The sequence below is a fragment of the Haemaphysalis longicornis genome, unplaced genomic scaffold (assembly GCF_048455015.1).
Source record: "Haemaphysalis longicornis isolate Haplotype H1 unplaced genomic scaffold, Haemaphysalis longicornis Haplotype H1 scaffold_2, whole genome shotgun sequence".
Lineage (NCBI taxonomy): Eukaryota > Metazoa > Arthropoda > Arachnida > Ixodida > Ixodidae > Haemaphysalis > Haemaphysalis longicornis.
Genome location: NW_027526295.1, coordinates 241,268,314 through 241,291,430, shown reverse-complemented (window position 1 = coordinate 241,291,430; position 23,117 = coordinate 241,268,314). Strand labels below are relative to the sequence as shown.

General features: G+C 44.5%; 2 protein-coding genes across 2 annotated transcripts; one reads left to right on the top strand and one right to left on the bottom strand.

Annotated features, from left to right (window-relative positions):
- The first annotated feature begins 75 nt into the window (after window positions 1-75).
- LOC144170263 (pentatricopeptide repeat-containing protein 2, mitochondrial-like) lies at window positions 76-15,475 on the top strand. Its single transcript, XM_077699948.1, has 10 exons — window positions 76-203; window positions 1,725-1,817; window positions 4,412-4,550; window positions 4,770-4,887; window positions 5,198-5,377; window positions 6,719-6,832; window positions 9,693-9,767; window positions 11,151-11,267; window positions 11,628-11,811; window positions 12,188-15,475. Exons 1-10 carry the CDS (start codon window positions 116-118, stop codon window positions 12,298-12,300), a joined length of 1,221 nt encoding a protein of 406 aa, XP_077556074.1. The 5' UTR covers window positions 76-115; the 3' UTR covers window positions 12,301-15,475.
- Window positions 15,476-18,215: 2,740 nt separating this feature from the next.
- On the bottom strand, window positions 18,216-22,957 carry LOC144170265 (peptidyl-prolyl cis-trans isomerase 5). The gene is made up of 5 exons (XM_077699950.1): window positions 22,385-22,957; window positions 22,099-22,221; window positions 20,785-20,893; window positions 19,119-19,303; window positions 18,216-18,504 (listed from the first exon to the last, which is right to left on the bottom strand). Exons 1-5 carry the CDS (start codon window positions 22,724-22,726, stop codon window positions 18,370-18,372), a joined length of 894 nt encoding a protein of 297 aa, XP_077556076.1. The 5' UTR covers window positions 22,727-22,957; the 3' UTR covers window positions 18,216-18,369.
- Between the last annotated feature and the right edge of the window lie 160 nt (window positions 22,958-23,117).

Genomic DNA, 23,117 nt, shown 5'->3' with positions numbered 1-23,117 from the left:
TTATTTTAGTAACTAAAACTTTTTTAATGTCTAAATTTAAAATTTTACATATATTTTTTATTTTTATACGTGATTGTCTCAAATGTGTTGAAAGTCGCCGGCTTTACCGTGAAAGATGGCGGCTGCTTTTGCGAGACATGTGTCTGCTCGCGGCCTGTTAAATTCACTTCTAAAATCATACATTCCTTCCCAGAAAACTCAAAGTAAGTAGATCATAAATATTAGCCTGACTTTTTGCACCCACTAGCGTGACTTTATCCCGGTACTCTGCTTCATAAATTTTTACTACTTTAGTTTTTGTTCCGCGGCCGGCAAGAAGAAAGTGAGCCGGGAGGCCGTCCGATCAAGTCGTACCGCTAATTGAAAGCAATATTAAATATTGCGCAGCACTATAAGCCTCGGCTGCGCTTGCGTCTCCGCACCGGTCGTGCGCGTACGGCAACCCGCCTTCACCGTCTTCCTCGTCTGCTGATCCCCTTCGCGCTAAACGCTTGGTGCCAGAAACCACGGAGCATATCTTCGTTTGGGTCTTTACAATTGTAGAGTGAAGAGCGTCGGGGTCTTTTACGTGCCCTCCGAATGGTTCAGGTCTCCTCAATCCTCAACTTGTCTTCTGTTTCTACTTGAAAGCGGAAAAGGTTTCGACCTTACTTATCTTGGCTTTACCCGCCGCGGTGGCTCAGTGGCTAAGGCGTTGCGCTGCTGAGCACGAGGTCGCGGGTTCGATTCCCGGCCGCGGCGGCCGCTTTTCTGATGGAGGCGAAAAGCAAAAACGCCCGTGTGTTCGAGATTTCGGCGCACGATAAAGATCCCCAGGTGGTCAAAATTAATCCGGAGCCCTCCACTACGGCGCGCCTCATCGCCTGCGTTGCGTCGGCGCGTTAAACCCCACAATCAATCAATCAATCAATCTTGGCTTTCCTGCACAGCACTTCGACTTCCGTGATTCTATGCCCTTCCATGCACCCCCCCCCCCTCTTTCTCTTTCGGTCTTCTTGGTTTGTTACTCTCTCCTCTTGCCCAAATATCTCCGCATTGTATATATATATATATATATATATATATATATATATATATATATATATATATATATATATATATATATATATATATGCATGCAGTGAAACTAGAAGAAACTTCTCGAGGAGCCAGAGGGAATATTTGAGAAAATATAAAAGTGGTCCTCCAGTCGAAAAGTCAGTAAAACAGTTTTTGTTCTTAATCGTGAGTCAACCGTTTTCTCAAATATATATATTCATTGTTTGCAACGTAACAATGTACATAATGTGTATGCGGGTGTCGCACCTTATCTTTTTTATCTTCCCTGTGTGCAACTGAAGAACGTACAAGTGGCCTATAACAGCATTGGGGGGCAGTGAAGTTAATCGTTACCACCCTTTCAAAGAGATTTAAATTTCATTGTGACATCAGCAATTTCTTCTCCCATCTCTCCTGCCTGGCCTCGTTCTCTTGTATTATTGTATTATTATTGTATTATTCTCTTGTATTGTATTGTAAAACTTTATTGATTACACAGCTCCAAAAAAAAAAACTTCAGCCTGCTTTTCGAAGAACACCCCATGTGTCGAATCATCATACCCTCAATTTTCTCCCATTTAAGAACTAGCCTATGACAACACGTGAAAAACGGGCTGTATGTTGAGTTTGTGTAAGAGGCCATTCAAATATCAGCCCTTAACACCACTGTACTGTTCTCTTTACAGATGCACGCACATTGTATGGTGCATCATTCCTTGGGATTGACAAGTACCTCGAACAAAGGGAGAAAATGCAGCACCAATTTGCTGATGCCAAAGGTATTGTTGACATTGTTCAGAGAGGCTTTTTCTTGTTTAACCATAATTGTTTCATTTAATTAAATTTGACTTAAGGGGGGAGGTGGGGATCGGAGCAAACTTTTTTATTTTTTGACATAGAGTAATGAAATTTGGTAGGCACATTGGAAAACACTCCAAATGGTGAATTTTGAAATTTAAGAATGATACCTTCAGTAGTTTTTGTGTTACAGAGGTGTACATGCTGTCCGCTCGTGGAAAGCCTAGCAAGGTATTGACATATGGTAGGAAGTTCAGAATACTTTTAAATTGTAGTCAAAAGAACACTACAGGGTATGACATTCTTCGAATTTTTTTTACACCCTTCATTTTTTTTACAGAAAACATTATTTTCACCTGTAACCAGTAGTATACAGCTGACTTGGCCGTAAATGTCACTTAAAAAAATATCTAGGCCCTAAAATGAAAATCCGAGAATGTCATACCCTGCAGAACTCTTCAAGGATTGAAATAAAACAAACAGTGTCGAAATCCGCCCAGTGGTTGCCATGCTATCCTTTCCACGAGCAACGAAGAACTCGTAAAAGGCACTTTTGAGAAAACGGCTCTTGAAGTTTACGAAGACTTCACGATTTTTCGAACTGCACCAGCAGCATAGTCCTTGCTGTCCTTGCTTGGGGACAACCTCAAAGACCTTTGCCCTTCGATTTGGTGCATCTGGGAGGCCTTCTTGGCTAATTGAAGGTTTTCATGTGCAGGCCTTCAGATGGCAGAAGCACCAGTTTTACACCTAGTGTACCACAAAGTTTGTTATGGGCTACTAGGGTACCTAAACTTTACTTGATGTATGCCTAATGCATAACTGTCTCCAAAATGAAGAGTAAGGCATGGTTTCGTTTTATATTAGTAATATTCCAGCAGACTTTCAGCAGATTTCTGGGTTTCATAAGATTGCCAAAGCTACAGCTTAGTACATGAGGCTGTTCGGTGTCAAAAAGTTATATCTGGGCATCACAAGCATAAGATGAGCTATTTGAAAGCAGAGTATAGATTTTTTACACAATTACAACATTGATTATTATTAGCATACCATGCTCTTCACCTTCAGGAGAATCAATCATTGCAAGATAGACAACAGAATTGCAAACATTGCGAAAATAGAAAACCCAATAAAAATATCGAATTGTGAATGCTGCACCCTTACGGAGTCTTTTCTAATTTATTTAACACTGAAAATATTATTTTGTAATCCCAGACTTCGTTGTACGAACTAGTTTAGAGCCATGGCAAAAGTTTCTCAAATAAGCTAGGTGACGGTTCATTGCACCCCCCCCCCCCCCCCGCCCTACAATCCCCTACGCGCGCGTTCCCCACGATCGTAATTTAGGTAACCTTGATATGGTTGATAACTTCGCTTTTCCCATTAAATTTCACTTCCCGTACATCAATTATTATTACTCGCGTGCAATAGCAACCGATCCCGCAATCGGCCGCTGCCCGAACACGTCGCGCCAATGCAGCGCGCGCCGCAACTTCTGGCGAGTCGGTCATTCCATTCCCGAAGCTCGCGAGCACGCTGTGCAACACAGCAATAACTCAGCGTTTTATAACATCGCAATGCTCACAATGCGTGCAAAAGTTCGCTTCACGAACCGCAATTGTAGGCGCACGCACCGCGCTTCCCACTCAAGGACAGACCACGGCGACGTCGCGGGCACGTTTTCGATGCGTCTTTCGAGCCGCGCACCTCCCTATCTGGCGCACGATCTCAACATTATCGCCGCGATAACAGTAATGTCACTGTTCAGTACCGCAACAGATAAAACGAGTAAACTGCTACCGAGTCGACCGGGAAACCTTGAAAACATCGGGAGCGCAGTGCGCGTAAAATGCGCAGCAGCCCGGCGGCCATGTTATTGCTGGCATGGCGGCGCCCAATCAGGAGAGCCGTATCTAAAAACGCGGCCGGACAGCCAATCGCGTATTACCATCTATCGGTTGCTTCGTTTCACTATCTTTCTCTTTCTGCCGTTTGTGCGTTTGTGAGCGAGCGATGACAAAAGGAGCGACCGGAAAACGAAAGTTAAAGAGTCGGCCGATCTAACGCGACCAAGATGGCGGCGCCCGGTAGCGTCGTTCCGGAGATACAGCGCTGCGAAACTTGCCGTGTTTTCGTCATTTTGAGGAAATATTTTGCCACCTCAGCCGATATAAATATTTTTCTTTGGCACTTCGCGATCGTTTGCGGCGGGGAAACTTTGTGAACGCATAGAATATAAAACGTGCAATCCGAAAATGTGAGTTCCGAAAAAACGATTTTTTGGTCACTTTCCGAAATCTGATCCCCGCGTCCCCCCTTAACAAGCAAGGCACAGATAAGATTTGTTTTTTCTTTCTTTTGAATTCCTATTTTCTCGCAGAATGTTAATGACTTAATTAAAGGCAGTAAAAGGTGACGTAAGTAATGCTTGGTGTCAACTATGGTGAGAATATGATGGTGACTCTAATGAAGACGAAAATTTCAGGATCAAGTTGAACAACACAGTGCATGTGTCTGATGCGCTTGTTTTTTGGCAACACAGCAACTTGCCAAAACAGTGTGCTCTTTATTTTAGACAAATTCTTCCAGCGGATAAGCCAATACTTCAACAGCGACAATCCCGCCATGGTGTTTACGGAGGACCTCAAGCATGTTGCCTACCTGTGTGAAGACAAGGACTCGGACATTGAACTAGTGGTTAAAATGATGAAGAGGCAAGCAACATCAATTTTTTAGTAACTTAAAGCAAGAGCAACTGTGTAAATGGTTTTAGTAAGCGGAGTGCATGTGACCCTGATACACAATTGCAAAATGAAGCTTTTTTCCAACCACATTCAGAGCACAAAAAAAGCATAATAGTCAATGAAGACCAATAGCAACCATTACTTAATAACTGTATAATTTGTTCTCAAACGGATTTTATTATTTTCCAGGTTCAACCAGCAGAACAAGGAGCTTCGCTTTGGTACCTTTGTCTTTGGACCTGTGGCCTTGCGACTGTTTTACCACTTGAAGAAGCCAGATGTAGTTCTGCAGTTGTTAAAGGACGAGGTCAGAACAACAGTCCATTCCTTTAGCACCTGTTCAATCAACCTAGTTTCATATGATTGCCAGTCAGTTTCACTTACCATAAGCCCATTTGGAAGTGTATGAGAATGAATGTAGGGTAATTGAACCAACTCACTGGAATTTCAGCTGCACAGATTGCTTTATTTTGAGAAAAATAAAAGCTCAAGGGAAGTGTGACTGTCTTGTCCTGGGCTTCAAATGAGTATTGTGGCTATGCCGTCGCAGTGTAAGTCATTATTTTTCGACAAGAGACGAGTCTCTCTCCATTCTCGGTACCTGTGTTGTTGTGCAGGAGTTGGATGGGTTCTTCGACCAGTTCTCGTCGTACCAGATCGCCATGGACCTGCTCTTCAAGGAGAAGCGCTACCAGGATGTCCTGGACATCTTCAAGAGCATGCAGCAGAAGCAGCTGTACGGGACCAAGTTCCCCCGGGAGTGCGTCGTCCTGGCCCTCGCATCCTGCTACAAGCTGGTGGGCATTCCGACCTTCTCCACCGTTTGAAAGCGTGCACTCCAAAGCAGGCTCTCTGAGCAGAATTTTACTTTACCATTGCAGGAGTGGAACCGTGACAGGATTCTTTCCGTGGGAGGAGAAGCTACTATGTAGGGGGTGGAAGGGAATGAAATGGAATGAAAGGTGAACAGAAAGATGCAGACCTAAATGCACTAGTCTGTACGTTTTATTTCGTGAAGGTAAAGTAAGGGTGTAATTTTTGATGAATTTACAAGATAAGATGATTAGAAGACACGACACAGCGTTACGCATTTGCTCATTTGGTACTACTCTGGCGGCAGATCGTGGGACATGATTGCAGAAATTCATGGTTAATTCCTCTTTCCAAGGAATTGGGAAAATGTAGACTATGATGACAGGTGCGAGATGTATTCATGCACATGTACTCTATTTAAGAAGAGTTGAACGTGATGATGGAGATGCCCTGATATACATATGCCACTGTCCTGAATGCTATCCCAACCCAGAATATGTAGGGGGCAAGTTTATCAGACACTTCATTACATGAAAATGATGTTGACAACACTCATCACGCACATTGAAATGAATCCAAATACTCACGAGCATAATCAGTGGGAGTTGACTGGACAAAACCCGAATTTACTTTCTGATGACGCTGGCTTATAATAGGGGAATGGAGAATTTCGACAAGGCCCTTAGAGCAATGCCCACAGGCTTCAGTATCTATCAGCCATTCTTCGCCCAACTTACTTGCCACTGCACCAGTTTCAAATGCCGCTCGCAGCTGTAAGCTCTCTTTCCAGACATTGTGGCAAGTGTAGTAACGAGACTCTCAGGCCGGTCAATCAGCCGTAAAGAACCTTTTTTTTTTTTTGCCAGCTATGGTGGTGCAGTGTTCACATTAAACTTTGTATTGCGCCAGAGCCAGGGGATCCTTGAAGAAGCTGTCTGGAGGAACTCCGCTTGGTTCCCCCTCTCTGTCGTCAAGATGGCGTTTGCGCACTGCACAGGCAAACATTTCTTTTGGTCCCTTCAGGTACACAACTATGATAACATATGAATGCATACATGGGACCTGCCATATTCTGCAGTAAAATGTTTTCACTCAGTGGGGGTTTCAAAGAGTGGCAGAAAGTTTGCACTGCAGTTGACTGCACTTTGTGTGGCTCATAAGCCACACAAAGGTTATCTGACGTTGTAGATAACCTCGTTGCAAGTGAACACGGGGTCGGTGTTTACACATCAATGGTCACACTGTGGTGTTCTTCACTACGGAAACCCTCCTGCTTGCGTAACAATGTCCCATTCACCTTTCTTGCTTTTTTCTACTCCTTGTAGAACACCCGTGAATCATACAGCTACGCGCTCAAGCTGATTCAGGAGGCACGGTCGGTAGGAGCCTTGATCTTACGAAAGGGCCTGGCTTTTGCTGCCATGCTGGCAGTCAACCACGTGAGTTACCATCCCATGCCTTGTAGCATTTCTGTATGGCTGAGGTTACACTGCGTGAAATGAAAAAAATGCCCAAATTAGTTGGCAGCTCTCCCTGTAAGCTAGGTGCAGGGGTGGAAGTGCTGCACCACACTGTGCCAATCCGCAACTGTGAGGTGATGTTCAGTGCCAGCCACATCGTGCAGGGAGTGGTAGGGACTCATTTGTTCAGCTGTCATTCATGACATAGTGTGCTCTGGCGTACTCCCTGAAGGACCTATGAGTCACTCTTCACATTTTCCTGGTCTCCAAGTGGCAGTGTGGTTTCAGTGGACTTGGGGTGCAGGTAATGTGCAAAGTTTGTCCCTAAATGCAGCTTCACCTCTCGGCGCACTGCCCCGTGAAGTAGGTTTCGTCATGATGCAATCTCCCGCTTAGTGTCAAGAGCAAAGAATAAAATAGTTCTACTTTTCAGTCGGACCCTTGCCATTTTGTCTTATTGCGGGTGCGCTTGCCATTTCAAAGGTTAGTTGCTGCCGTGCAGTGTTGAACAGGATAGGACAACAGGCAGAACCAAGAGGGGTGATTCTGTTAATCTGCAAGTAATCAGCTCGATAGGTGCTTCTTGCCATACAGCAAAGCCTTTTCTTTTTAGGGGGGGAGGGTGCTGATCCTTCCTCCGGTAAGCCCTCTGTTTACGCTCGAAAAAAATTGATAAACACTAGTATGTTAGTTATTTGAAAATGTATGATGCAGTTGCACGGTATGTTTTACGTAGATAAAAGCAGTCCTTACTTGATCAACAGAACAAGTAATATGCTGAGGTATTTTTTTCTCTTGTTTTGCAAACATCAACATTTATTTTTAATTTCCCTTGAGTCTAGCCAGATAATTATCTGCTGTTTACTCTTGGTTTCTTTTCTTTCAATTTTATTGTCTGGTAGCTTCTCTTAGTTTTTTTTTTTTTTTCCATTTGTCTAGATTATTATTTGGTGTAGCATGAAGTTAGCAGCTTAGGTGAAGAAAGACCATTTTGCCCATCTCTGGTGTTCGCTGGGCTGTTTCTCATAACTGTGATGGTGTTGTATTATCACGAATGTTTATTTTTCATTTCTCTAAAGTCTAGTTAAATGTAGCTATTCAAAGCATCATCATCTCTAGTTTTCTCTTAGTTACTGCTCTTCTAACTGTTATGTTTTAATTATAGAAACATATTTTTAACTCACTGGAAAAGTGGTCAGCTTAGTATTGATCGAATGTTGAGTAAGAACAATTTGAATAGACTTGCACTGCTCCAAAACTACCCTTCTACTGCTCCAAAGCTGCTCCAAAAAAGCACTCATCCTGCTGTGTGAGCTGCTCCAAAAGGCTCAATCAAGCCTGCTTCCACCCCTGTTGGTGTAAACCAGGAAACTGAGTCATGGCTAAGGTTATTGTGTGCATGAAATGAAAGAGAATTCCCAAATTAGTTGGCAGCACTCGCTGAAGGCAATGTATAAAACAGGATACATGGCCATAATTGTGCTAGTTAAAAAGCACACAGGCACATGCATTGTGTGACTTCTGCTTTCATGTTCACACTTGTGTGAATTGTATTGTGTGGGAACCTTTAGCTTTTGAAGTTGAAAATTATTTAATCATTTGTGAAGTGAACACACCGACTTTCTGAATTTGTTTACTTCGAAGAGTTTTTCACGAACTATTATGATTGCAAGAAAGCTATATTTATTGCATGGCTTCCTTGTTCATGCCGATTGACAAGAATTTTTTTAAATTTGTCTTCGAGTACAATTCTCTGTCAATAAATTGCAAGCTTTGGCTTCATAACTGCTGAAATGCAAGCTATTCCCTGGAATAGAAGCATTGAAATGGACTGCCCAGTGCTTGGAAGGATATTAGTGCTCATTCTCTTGCCTTGATCATCTTTGCAGCAGGACGGCATTACTGTCTCCATTTGCCAGACGTTATTCACCTGCCTAGCACCGCAGCTTGAAACAGCAAAAACAGTGCAACAGCAGCCAACGGCGACAAACCACTGTTTTTTGTGTGCTGTCTGTCTGTGTCATAGATAAGGCTGTTTTCATGTGGCCTGGCAATGAATAAGTTAGGCCAAGTTCAAACATTACATGGGCCATATCTGCTGAAGCCCCAAAGCAATGCTGCTTTCGTTGTTTAGCTGATTGCTAGTCTCTGCTGCAGTCTCTGTTGGCATGCGTGTCCTGTGATGTCGTTGGTCACTCTTTTCAGTACGTGAGCAATGGCTGCCAAAGTGCATAATTCCTCTTTCCAATCAGTCATAGCACTCATCAGATTGAAGTGCCGGTTAGTCAGCCGGACTTCCAATCGCATGTGAAGCAAATGACTTGACACATAGCAAAAGCTGAGGCAACCAGTTGTGCTAACAATCAGTAAACGTGTGTTGTCTCATATTTACGAGCTGCCCTACATTTCAGCTGCTGTTGGGAACAGATAATAACAAGCCCACCTCCCTCCCGCCCACTAGTTGCTGCAATACATAGTGAACTGCTTGGTGTAGTAAAAAAAAAAACACTCACTGCTCCACATAAAAAGTTAATCGAAGTTGCATTTGATGCATTTGAGTGATTTGGGTGGTTGGAAAATTTACATAATGACAGCAATGCTTAGCACTGCTGTAAAATCCTTATGTGAAGAGAGGTAGGTTTGTCCCTGGTTTGACTTAGCAGCAGGCTATGATCCCTATGGAATGTCTTCTGGGTATTGCTGCACTATTTCTTTGTTGAACACAAACCAAATTCTTGTCTTTTTTCTTAATATTGATCTTCAAAAAACCAAGGACGATAAACAAGCAAAAATAAAAACGAACTTTGGAACTGTGGCTAATAAATTTCCATCCTTGCAGAATGAACCCAAGGTTGCCATGGAACTGCTGGCCTTGGCAGCGCAGCTGAACTACATCACAGTGCGCAATATTCGTGTGAGTGTGCCTCTGCTCTTTTGAGGTTTGCGGCTGATGGGCTGATGGCAAGTCGAATAACCTGCAGCCGACTGTATTCAGGCGGAAGCAGTGTGTGTAATTGTGTAATGGAATGTATCATTCAGCAGCTCCAGCAGGCATGTGCAGAATATCTGCCATTTCTAAACAGTAGCTTGGGAAAAGAACTTCTGCCCTTCTTTCCAACTTCTCTTTAAATATGAAAGTAATGCAAAGTGCAAACGTTTCAAGCATTGAAATGAAAAAAATATAATGACTCATCAGACCAGAACAAAAGTTGTCTGACCTATGGTGTTTCAGTCTGCTAGGTCTTGTGCAAAGCATTACAAAAGGGGAATAATGGTCGTAATGTGACAGGAATAAGGTGCATTGCGTTCATATACAGGAACATGCACATTAACTATGAATGGCTCAGACACTATCACCAAGATTCGCACAGGTCCTTGAAAACCTGAAAACCTTTGAATTTAGAAGTGTAAATTTCAAGGCCTGGAAAGTCCTGGAATTTTTAAAGGGTCCTTGAAAACCCTTGATTTTTCTAGAGATAACCAATGGCCCTATCTTTTCACAAGAATTTAAAGTGTTTGTCGTGAATTTTAGGTGTTAAAAATGTAAAGAAACATTGTAACAATCAAGTTTCAGTGTATTGCGTGAAATTGCGAGTTGTGGATTCTCATTATTACGAGGCAACAAACATTGCGAGCAGCACTCCTCAATAGAATTCATGTCACGATGCAATCCCATGAAAGATCTTGCATGTTCCATCTAATCTGTGGACGGCCTTTCATTGCATGTTTGCTGTGCCTCATACACTCCATCTGCATTTTCTTGTATGTGCAAATGGTGGACGTGTACATACGTAGTTCATCCTGCCTTGCAGCAACACTTGCTGAGTTAATTTCAGCTGATACTCTTGCTGACAAAGCAGGAGATGCAGGCAACATTAACTAAGTTTTGAAATCAAACAGTCTCAGCAAAACACCAAGAAAAAAGAAAAACCTCTAAATACAAACTATGAAATAAAAAATAAAGCTGGGGGAGCATTCATGAACCCATAGCGCCTATCTAAATGTGCATTAATGTTCTTAGGTATTAGGCAATATCAAAATTTTGCATTGTGTTGAAAAAGTTATAAATAATCGCAGATAAAACATCAGACGGGGACCTTGAAAATGTGTTTTCTGGTCCTTGAAAGTCCTTGAAAACCCTTGAATTTTTGCTTTTGAAGCACGTATGAACCCTGATCATGTTAAAGCTAGTGTTCATGTTTGCTGAGTGTTTTGACTGGGTTATGCACCACTGAAGCTCTGTGACGCTGAGTTGGCGCATCGACATCACAATTAATGCCTGCTCCATGGTGTGCAGATGATAGCCTTGGCAGACCTGGACCGTGTGGACGACGTGTTCCTGACGTTGCGTTCCATCATCCACCAAGACGTCCCCATGCAGTCACGCGTGGAGCAGCAAGTTTGCCAGGAGACGGTGCGTCACTCTGCGCAACATTCCTTGAACGGTCTTAGATGCACAGGCTCTCCTGTGCAGACATTGAAAAAGACAGGCTGAAAGAATGTGGCACCTGTAAGCTAAGAAAAAAACAAATACATGGTGCAGCCTCGAGGCTAACCACATGATACGTGGTGCTTTTCTTCGAGCACTGTAGGGCACACATGCACTGAACTAGTATGCTGTCACTCAGTGCACTTAGCCCACTGGGGATCGTGCCTATCACAAATGACCTCATTGGCTGGTGGGCATTGTGCCCTGACAGCACCTGCAAAGAGCATTAAAAAAAGAAACGCTGATGGCACTCTCCCTTCCTCCCCCCTCCCCCTGCCCCCCCAGGTGGCCAAAGTGGACGAGTGCCTGGCCCGGCTGGGCGACAAGGAGAAGACGCACATCTTTGAGCAGATGAAGCGTGCCCTGCGTGAGAACAACCACCTGGCGCCCGTGTCTCTGGACGAGCTCCTGTGCCAGCCACAGCTCACGCGGCCGGTGCCCAGGGACCGCGACGTAGACCGCACTGCGGGTGAGTGCAGGGCCAGGGGTCAAGGAGTGTCTGCTTTGGCAGTGGTGAGCCATCACTAGGGGCATTTTTTTTACCTGAACTGGTGCTGATTAGTGCAGTGTCGTGCAGACCAGTGCAAAGGGCTACTGGGGATATCAGTATCTTGCTCTGCTTGCACCAGTGCAGCCAGTTCAGGTAAAAAAAAATGCCTCTATCTACTGTATAATGCTACTCAGTTGTGTGGGGCTCATTGTTAGCAGCAGGTCCTTGCACCTGCAGGTGCTCACTCGTCTGTATACCTTGACGGCTTGAGGCTGCCAATGCTTCTCGGCGGCCTGCGATCACTGAAGCGATCCTGTACGTATTTTTTGTCTATGCCCCCTCTCTCTGGTTGCAGGGTCTGGAGTGGGAGGCACATACACATCGGGACACCGAGTACCCATGAGGGGAGCATCGGGCGTCCGTTACCCTGTTAGGCATCGGCAAGGCCTGGGCGACATCGACGATTAGCCTCCCAACAGCAGGTGCACACCTCTTGGTGCCCTATAGTTCCATAGCATTGCACTCGTCATCGCATCGGCTGATCATAAAATCTAGTGTGGTTGGTATCAGGTTTTGAGGTATGAAAGGGCTCTGAATTACAGCAGTTGAAATAGTGGGGAACTTTTATTTACTGTCTCGGACTCGCTGCGAACATTCTGCGGGGAGCCCGAGTTTACCCTGTGCCACAGATGAGAAACAAATGCCAGGTGGCTTCTGGGGGAGTCGAGGGTGAGTCCGAGACTGGTAATAGAAGAGCCCCAGTGACATGGGAGCGGTGCTTGTAGCTGCTGAATTCAAGGCAGGCTGTGATGTTGTTTCTACAGGTGGATGAGCCAGGCAGTAGTAAGGACTTGTGGGGCAAAGAAGTGGAGCTTGGTGTGGCCGACAAGTGCACACACGTAATTATTCGATACGTGTGCACAACTCGCGTATGATTCGCTGTCTACAGGATGTAATGCACTGTGTATTAACTTCGAAAAGCTCTAGAGCTGCATAGCTATAATAGAAGTTGTGCCGGGGTAATATTTTTGCCTGAGGGAAAGCGGAGTGCACTGTTGTGCTTCATGTAAAAACTAAATTGATTCATCCAGTCTTTACATGATCCACTTTAGTGCACCCAAAGTGATGCAAGTCATACATTCTTGTTGCCTTTTTAATCTGAAGATTATGCAGTCGGCTGTTACGTCAGTGGAAAGAAGGAATTAAAGCGCCTTTTCTCTGAATGCAGAAAAGGGAGAAGAAGGCACTCTGGTGCGACAGATTCTCCCTGTTTGCATAGCACCCCTGTTTTTTCGCCCACCATGTGCATGGCAAATGCAAGCTTGACAGAAACACAGCTTAGGCAAGTGCCTTGTAACGTACCTCAGAAATAACTGTTGGAGCCTTGCTGCGCCGAATTTTTCAAGGAATACAACTGGACACCCTCCCCCTTTCTGTCTTGTTTTCTTTTTTTCTTCGTTCAGTCAGTCATTTATTTTTCTTAATTAAAAAAGAGGGGTGGGGACTAAAAATTATAAGAACAGTTTATACCAACCTTTCTAATTCACAATGTGAGTGCCATGATTACCTTGTTTGATAGAAAACAACAGATTAAAATTTTTTAGTGCTGTTAGTCTTTGTTTCAATGCAAATACCCTTTTTTTTTTAAGATAGCATTCTCCGTACGCAAAAAAAAAATCAGACAAAAAAAATTTGTTTGAAGAAGGCGCATTGTTTTGTTTTTTTGTGTGACACATGCACCTCCGCTTCCCCGACCACCACTGCTATGTACGGACCGCCAGGTTCCAAGCACTATTAATGACTTTCCGCCCACGCGTCTACTGCAAAGATTGTATTTATGTGGAACATTATGCCGACTACAGGGCTGACTTAACAATTGTGTGCAAATTAGAACGGCTTCGACTTGTCCAAACCATTCGCGTGAAGCCGCATATGCTTTTGGATAAGTCAGACTCTTCAAATGAAAAATTTGCGTGACACGCCTCCACAAAGACTTATGTGTTGCTTAGAAAAAGACAACACGAACAGTTGCGGCCAGATAGAAAAAAAAAGGTAGAAAGTTGGGAAAAAAATTTAGAAGCTGCGAAGACTTCTTATGTATGGCCAGATTGTATCGGCACATATGGGAGTCACCTGATTTGTTATAATTACTTAAAGCAGCTTCACTCAAGTTGTGCAATTTTTTTGCTGTGGAAGCTTTTTATAGTATGTGATGGTGCCGCAACATTGAGATGAAGCGGGTGAATGGGGGGCGGGCAGAAAACTCTGGTTGAGAATTGACTAATCAATGCAATAGTGATAAGGGGCATAAAGATTTAAAGACAGTTACTCAAACATAATGTGATTATTCAGCAGTGACATTGCCTTGCAGTTTCTGCCACCTCTGGTTATATAAGTTGAGAGCAAAATATGTTTTGAGGAGAGGTTAAGAGCAATGAATCCACGTAAGTGAGCAGCTACTTTTGCATGAAAAGCGCGGACGCACAGTGGTGAAAAAGAAGCTAAACGGCTAATGATGATTTGTGTAAAGAAGAGTGAAGAGGAAAAGGCAGGGAAAGTAATTTAAAAAGGTAAAGCAGAGACAAATGAATAAATATAGGGAAAATGTGAAATCGAAGACGTCGTCAGAGATAGAGATCTACAGGGAAGAGAAATTTGTTATTGGAAAGAAATCTCCCCATGATCATTCCAAGTGCTTTTTGAAGCTGGAGCGGGTTTCTTGAGAACAAAGAGCTTTGTTGTGAAGTTATACCCAAATTGATGGGGTACGCATGGTGTGTGGAAAGTAAACAGATAATTCAGCACGTTGCGTTGGAATGTGATTTTGTCTACCCAAATTTATACGAGGTAAATGTTCACCTTCCTAAATATAAGTTAGGACAGCTACCACCTGTAATGGACAAATTTTAAGCCTGCCGTGCAACTAATAGCAGCGGTAAGATTAAAAGAGGTACAACATGGGTACATCAGTTTTTTTTGGTGAGATGATACACATCATCACCCTGTTGCAAAGGGGATGCTGCCTGCAATCAATCAAATTGTCAATCAATAACTCCCTACACTGTAATAGCTTTCAATCAATAACTTCCTACACTGTAATAGCTTCCCTTGATGGTAACTCTATTTGCTACTTTCAATGCAATACCAGTGCACTTGCTCTGCAGTGGCCTCTAAAGGAAAGCTTTGTGAATGTAGCACAAACACAGTGAACAGTCAGCACCTTCTCTCTAACAGCCAATGCTGTGAAAGTTCTGACACCTACCTCTGAGTGGGGACGGACCAGTTTAGCTGCTCCAGATGATGTCTTTCAACTGAGCACCAGCTACCGCCAGCAGGTGCAGCGTGTTCATCACATTATTTCTTGTTGTTGTTGAAGCACTACCTCCTGCCGACTTTTCCGTGTGTAGAGAATTACAAAAAATGTTTGCTAAGATGTATTTGGCTATTTGTGTGTCTGTGCCATGATTTGCCAAATCCATTGAGAGCCATGCATTTCAGTAGGATTGCAGTTTTTTTCTTTCTTTTGTGTACAGCATGTGTGACTTGTTGAAATGAGGACAATTTGTTAATGATGTTGCTGCAAATTTGTTAGTGTGTGGATAAAAATAAAATTGAACCCTACCGCTTCTTGTCAAGTATTGAATGAACTTGTGGTGGTGAAGTTATTTCCTGTTAGCTTTCTTGCACTTACATCCCCCACCCGCACTGCTAATAGCACCTGAAAAGTTGCCTTTCCCCCTATTCAACCGAGTAAAGATTTTACCAGCCGCACCATTGTGGTAATGTTGTAATGACACAATACAGATGCTCATTCAGGTTATCAGTGTTCTTTAGTAGATTCTGCCTGTTCTTGACCAATCAGTCCATTCTTGAGCATGTGCCATGTGTACACACATGTGGAGGGATGGCAACACTCCATTCCCATGTAGGCACAAGTTTCGCTGTAAAAGAGCAAAACAAAAAATTGGCTCCAATTTACGCTGTGAAGGTGGGTTGGACTGCGAATGTGTAAACGACACCCACAACGATTACCCATATGGTGTCGCTCGAATTTACACATACGGCATCCGCTCACTGCTACCACCCATCACGCTTTTCGCCTCCCTGTCTCCCTTCTCTCTTGATGAACTGAACGGAGGTTCGTCCAATGAATTCAAATTTCTTGCCGTCGCAGTGCTCGCGCACCCCCTGCCTGAAGAGCGTGAGTGGGAGTTCTGTTTTTTTTTTTGCTTGCTTTCATGTCGCACGTGCCGGCACCGTACTGCGCTGTTTGCAACGCACCATTTCTGGCGGCCACCTTTAGCGTCTTCTGAAGGGTGAAGAGGGCGACACCGCATCTTTGGCATCATCTCTCTCACTGCTTCCCCCTCACTCTTGATTCATGCGTCACCCTCCCCTCCCCGGGCGCTGAATCCAAACAACCGTTGGTCTCCTACACGTCTGGGCGTACCTTAGTTGACAAGATGACAGGGTCTCGCTCTTCTTCTCTACGTGGGCCCAGGTTTGATCCGTGGCGGTGCCAGCAGTTTATTTGTGTAGTCAGGGTGTAGCCAGTAGTAGTTTTCTGCTGACGCGGACACACAAATTTCCTTGGCTGGTTGGAGGCAGTAAAAGAAAGAGGCGAGCGTGTCTCCGGTGGCGCCAAGTGAGCCGCTCGGCACACGCTTGCTGTGCCTGGCCATCGCCTAGCAGGAGAGACAAGCCCACCTCCGTGCAGGCTTCAAATTCTTTCTTTCGGGCATTCTTTCTCTCAAGAGCTTCAGAGTCGCAGCTTTTTTAGGAGTGGTGCACCTAGTGCTCTTGTACTAAAATGATTCGAATTACTGGAGGCTCAAGCCGATGCCTTTAGTGTTAAAGCCAGTGGTTCTACTTAAAAGCCACAAATGCTGAACTGAGGGCTGCTTTGAGCAGTTTGCTCAACAGAATAGCAGAAGTATTCAATGGAAACCAGTAGATGGCACAAGGTGTATACAGGAAGTGCCCAGGCTTGCACCAGCATGGCAGCACGATGCCCCATAGATTTGGGCCTGAAGCAGACAATCCGTTCCCAGATTAGTTTTATTTATTTTTTTGCCAATTTCGGGTAGGGGTGCATGGCGCGTGAGGTACAGGCATGATTTTGAGGATCAGAGGCAGCAGTGGCATGGTCCATTCAAGTTACAAGCTAGGGACAGTCTTTTTTTCATCCTCCTGGACATTATAATAGACTGTAAAACTTGTGTAGAAAATTCAATTGCACATTATCAGCAAAGAATCATGCCTAGTAATAGTGATTATTGCGTTAGAAGCAGCATAAGACACTGGCTTGACCACTCTCCAGGACATGTCTAACTGGCAAAAGCACTTTATTTGTGGATGTGCTGCGTGCATCTGCGCAGGCATGTACATGCGAATACGAAAGCAATGGTGGGTTGGGTACTTCTTTTCAGAGGCAGGAAAACCTGCTTGCAACCCCATTTTTTCTTAAAGAAATGGAGATATGAAAACACTGGTTTATTTTTTATTGTAATTGTGGAAAATGTAACAACTGTGAATGCATATTTTAGTTTCCCCTTTAGAGCACTTACACCCAGCCACTTGTGCTTCAACACATGCGGTAGCACTGCCCCGTGGAGGTCGATTCTAAAGAGCTGGATGTTGGCTCCTCCTTCTCAAATGACTAGCTGTTTTTTGGAACAAAAGTTGTATTGTATTCAGAATCGTAAGAGCCACTATTTGTCTTCTGTTAAATGTATTGAATTCTCAAAACAAGCACATGCACAAAGGTGGCAAGTTTGTTGGTTTCTTGCAGCCCAGAGCAGTTGCAGCAACAGGTGAGAGAGACGAGAGATTGGAAAGTGTGAAATAGGGCTGTAACATAAAAAATGCACACTGCCCCAGGGACCTATGTAGCTGGCTACTCTGCAAAGAGCAATGTTGAAACTGGAAGCGTAATGGACAAAACAGAGAGCTATGAATAAAAGCTTTTAAGAAGATTCATCAGCACTGCTGCTTTGTTTCGATGCGCATTTTTTCATGGAAAATACATAACTTAGATACATCAGCAACGCTGCCACAAAGGGACATGGCGATGTATCAGTACATTAGTGACTGTAAAGGTTTAATGCCTAAAAGATGCAACTAGTTTCATAAGTGGTTGACCTAGTTGAATTAAAGCTTGTAGCCCCTACAAGAAGCTGAAGGGTGCAAAGCAAGTGGCTGCTACGTTTTAAAAACCCAGTTGAGTAGACTCGCTTTGTTAAACCCAAGCCAATAGACATGCGTTTTAATCTTGCACACCTTGAGTCATTGTTTGCAATGTATGCAACGTCTCATTACCAGGGAGCCACTCACATGGGTGCGAGTAACATCCCGGCAACACAACACCAAGTAAAAGCAAGACATTAGAAACAAGATAACTGTTTTATTTACACCGTATTCTGAGACCTTCAAACACAGATGAGCCTGGAATGTACGAACGTTGGGCTAGGAGCATGAAGCACCCGATTGAGAGGTATGAAAGAGAGTGAGTGGTGATAGTCTGGCCACGCTATGACCTCATTCAGTTGCGTCGGCACGGGCTGTGGGGAACGGTGTTTCCACAGTCAGCACTCCGGAGTCCGAGATCACCACCTCCTGGGTGGGCCTATCCCGGCTGTCCGTGGACAGCTTCTCCACCCTGCGCACCACATCCTGTGGATCGAGAAAGAGCACAGAGGCAGGGCTTCATTCACGATGTGAGGAAAAGAAAAATTCTGAACCACTCGTTTACTTTAGACAACATCTATAGTGCCGGCTTAGTTGCGCACACGCACATATTACTGTTAACAATTTACTCCTGAGTCAATTGTTTCACAAGCATATCACAAATATTTGGCTTTTCCTCACAGCTTTCATGTGGTGCAGCAAAGCCCACACAAAGGCTGGCGCAATTAACAATGCCAACATTTCTTTCTGTTCCGAGAAATTTGGACGCTTAAAAACTGCAAACATGCATTGTGTGCACGAGGCAATTGAAAGTGAATATTTGCACCACATCTCTACAAAAACATAGTAACCTTATTTCAGTTATAACCTTCAACCAAAATAAAAGCTTGTAGCCCCATAAAACACTCCAACTGGGCATAAAGCATTAACCCTCTTAATAAGACAGTGCCCAAAATTTTTATTACACTGTTTACTGATAATAAACACGGCAATAAACAATACAAGATACAATGTGCAGAATTTAGAGGCATTGCGCCACAAACTTCAACACCAAGCCAGCCCAATGCAGGACACACAAAAGCAGAGAAAAATACACCCACCATTCCTGAGAGGACCTTGCCAAACACGACGTGCTTCCCATCCAGCCAGGTAGTCTTCTTGCAGGTGATGAAGAACTGCGACCCGTTTGTGTCCTTTCCAGCGTTAGCCATCGACAGCCAGCCAGCGCCATAGTGCTTCAGCTTGAAGTTCTCGTCAGCAAAGCGCTCTCCGTAGATGCTGCGACCTGCACAGCAACCAAGACAGCACTATGTTGTGTGTGGTTGGTGGTGCAGCCTGAGTGCTTTCACCACGGTCCCATTGTGAAAGCAAGCCAACACGCTACGCTGCAAGGGTTGGTCTTGCCACTGTTCAAAATTGTACCTAATTTACAAATGACCCACATACCTACTAAATGCACTAGCATTTCACACAAATTTTGATGAAGGTACGTAGACAATAGTGAAACTAGCAGGGCAGTGCACACTCAACATCTTGTGCCCTTCAAATAGTAGTTGCAGCTACGAAAAATCTCTACGTTTTCCCAACAAGCTGAGGTGACTATTTTCATTGTTCATTAATCATATTATCATAGAATTTTCGTCCACAGCAAGACAAATGCCTTTCCCATGGGCTTCCGATTGCTCTTATTCTGTGCTACTTGAATTCATTCACCAAGTTACAAGTCTTCTACTTCCAGCCCTGTCTTCCTGTGCAAGTTATTGGGTGGAATTATTGTTAAAAGAGGTACCCATTATTGTGTGGAATTGATGAAGCTTGCTTGCTGCAAAAAGAATTCATCATATGTAAGCTTGAGGATTTAACACAAGCACTAACCACTTTAGTGTCGCGGTTTCTGCAGACAGATCATAGGCTGTAGCCAGAAAGAGCATTGCTCAGGCAGAATGCTCTCAAAACGGCAATCGCTCTGCAATAGGAATGTTACATGTCCCAACTGAACGGTAGACTTAGTGCAATGTTTCCCCTGAGCACTGTTTTTAGTGTCGCAGTAATGTATAGGGTGGTGGTGGTGGAAAAACTGTTTTGTTCGAGCTGACAAGAATAAATAAAAGAAAGGTGGGTGGCCTCTTTTCAGTTCAGAAAGCCGCGAGCAACTGCTTCTGCTCTAGACCGGGAGATCAGGTGTTCCTGATTCTCGAGTTGAGAGCTGGTGATCCCACACTCCCACTGCTCCGGTGTGGGGGAAGGGAGGGGATTTGGGTGGCCGGCGCATGCCCAGCAGTGCAACGTTTCAACTGAGCACTGTTTTTAGTGTCACAGTAATGTTAGGGTGCACGATCTTTCAATGGGAAAGTAAAGACAACTGATGCGTTCTCTGCCCCTCATGGTTGCAGCTATGGACACAGTGTGCTGGCTGTCGTGTATTTAAACCAACAGCGGCTATTTTGCAGTGAATTTAGCGCTGCAACTTCATTAGCCACACAGTTTAAATAGTACAGTGCCAATTGTTTTCCACAACTTTGCTGATTTGCAAATGGAAAATCAATGGTATGCAATGGGGAAATCATAAGCAACAAATTAGATGCTCTATTAAAGTGAAAAAAAAAAAAAAAAACATTTTGCAGCACTTTCTGGAGTGGGGACATGAAATATTCAAGTGCAAAGTTTTGGGACGTGCTATGTGTGAGGAGGGGAGGAGGAATCGGCATGCAAGTTTCTCAGTGCTTCGAATGCATCTGTGAAACTGAGCTAGTGAATGTCGCTTACCTCCAGTGCCGTCTCCCTTTGTGAAGTCGCCCCCTTGGATCATAAAGTCTGAAATCACTCGATGGAACTTGCTGCCCTTGTAGCCAACCAGGCTGCCATCAGAAGATTTCTGCCAGAACAACAACAACAAAAAATAGTTTGCTTAATGAAAACGGCTGCTCGCTCGCCTGCTGTCCCATTCACTTGTCACGCGGCACGCACTGGTTTAACTTTTCTTCCACCACTAGCCACACGCGGAGCACTGAACTCCTACTGTGGAAACCCGGGATAGAACCACGAGAACTCGAATGTGTTCTTTTTTTACACCTCGTTTGGTGGTGTCCAGCCTTTGGCAGTCACCGTATATTTAAATCCCCCCAATGCACAAGTATTATATGAAATTGCAGTTTATTCAATTAAAAGCGGTCTAGCACAAGTCGTTTGAGTGGGTCCTCCCCCCAAACGAACTGGCAAACCTGTACGAACCCCTGGCTATTGCGCTTACCACGAACTGGCCCATTACTGCAGCTGCCAAGAGCTGGCCCAGTTATTCACTCTACTGAGAACAACCAGCAGTTGTTTATTTTCCCTTACCCTCCCTCCCCATTCCTTTCGTCCATCGTGACCAGTGGTGATCCTTTTCGAATAAAGGTTCTCTCTCTCTCTCATTTACCTTCACAGCGGCAACCATTTTCGGTATCAGACAACAATATGTGCGCCTTGTGTTGTGTTGGTTCAATGCTGCTGCGTTTTGTTCGGTGTTCTTGGCACCATATGCCCCTTCAGGTCTGTCTAGCAACAAAGTGTTCTTTGCATTCTTGGCCCATTCCCCATGGTGTTAGGTGAACGCCGTAGGAGAGGGCAATGTGCACTTGGCACACTTGTAGTGGTACTATTACTGCTCATGTACAGAGCTGTAGTTCTTATTTTTGTAACTAAAGAACCTGTGAAACTAGAACACTGAAACTAGGGGACAGAGCCGGTGTGTGCAAGCCTGCAGTTCAAATAAGTGCTGTCTCTTCACTCGTCAAACTGTTAGTGCTTCACAGCCTATAATTTACACAACTTGTGTAAAACATCCCACAGGCTTACTTTGCGGCAGTGGCCCACTGGAATCCAGCTTCGTAATCCGTGGGGTCCCCCAATACTGAGAAGCGCATGTTATATTTCCAGCGAGCTTCTAAGAGTGTCTACGCACTCACACAAATTTGATGACAGGCGGGGTACGTACAGCTAAAGGCACTTCATGATAATCGTTGGGGGCACAGTGAAAAATAGTAAAACACGTTAAACACTAGTACAGACTACGAGTAAAAACAAAAAGTCAAACCTTACCTCAGTTAAATGCTTCTGGCATAGCTCCATAAAGTTTTTAACAGTTTTTGGCACAGTCTTGCCGAATAGGCCGATTTCAATCCGGCCCGCGGGTTCGCCTCCTATTGTAATGTCGAAGTAGACCTGAAAGTGGGATGTATTCAGCACTGAGGTAAACAAAGCCCAGTTTGAGCGAGAAATTCATAAAGCAGACGATGCGTTGCGCCCGATCTAGGCAACGGCACACAAAGCGTGTCGTGCAGGGGCCACTCGACACGTTTACACGTCGGCAGCGCACATGACCTACCTTGTCTGTAACTTTGGGACCTTTAACCGCTTTTTTCTCCTCCGCCGACCACACTACCGTGACGAGAGCCAGAAGGCCCAGTGTTCCGATAATAATGTTCATTATTACGCACTTGGAAATATTCTTAGAAGCTAATCGCGCAAGCAGGGCTTCCTTCCGAGACCTGCGAATGTCTTGACGCGGGATGAAGACGGCGATCGAGTCGCTCATGCAACAACCCACCGACCGAAAGCCGGGCCGTCGGGTCTCCCACCGAGCGAGCCAACCGCGACAGGGCGTTAGCAGAAGCGGAGTTCCGTGGAACGCTCCGATTGGCTGATCGAAGTGTGCGCGCGCGACCATCAGCCACACTGGCCACACCGCTGCTGGATGTTTGCAGCTCGAGCTGCTGCTGCCGCAGTTTTCTGCTGCATGTTTACGTGTGCGGAGTTTAATGTTTAAAATAAAAATGCGTAGCTTCCAGCTGAATGCCTACATCGACTCATTACCATAGACTCTTAAATGAAAGCAACGAAAAGCGAAAAGGATAGAGTGGTCAGAGAGGCTGCGTGTGCGTGGTCTAAATCGGTCGGAATAGCGTTCTAGCGTGAGAGCCTTCGGAGCAAAAGCACAGAACAGGGAAAAGTAGGCGTTGTTGCGTGTTTCCAGCTAATGTATGCACGTAGTCACGTAAGAAAAAAACAAAACAAACCAACCAAAGCCGCCGTTTCTAGGTTTCGTGAGACAATAGCAG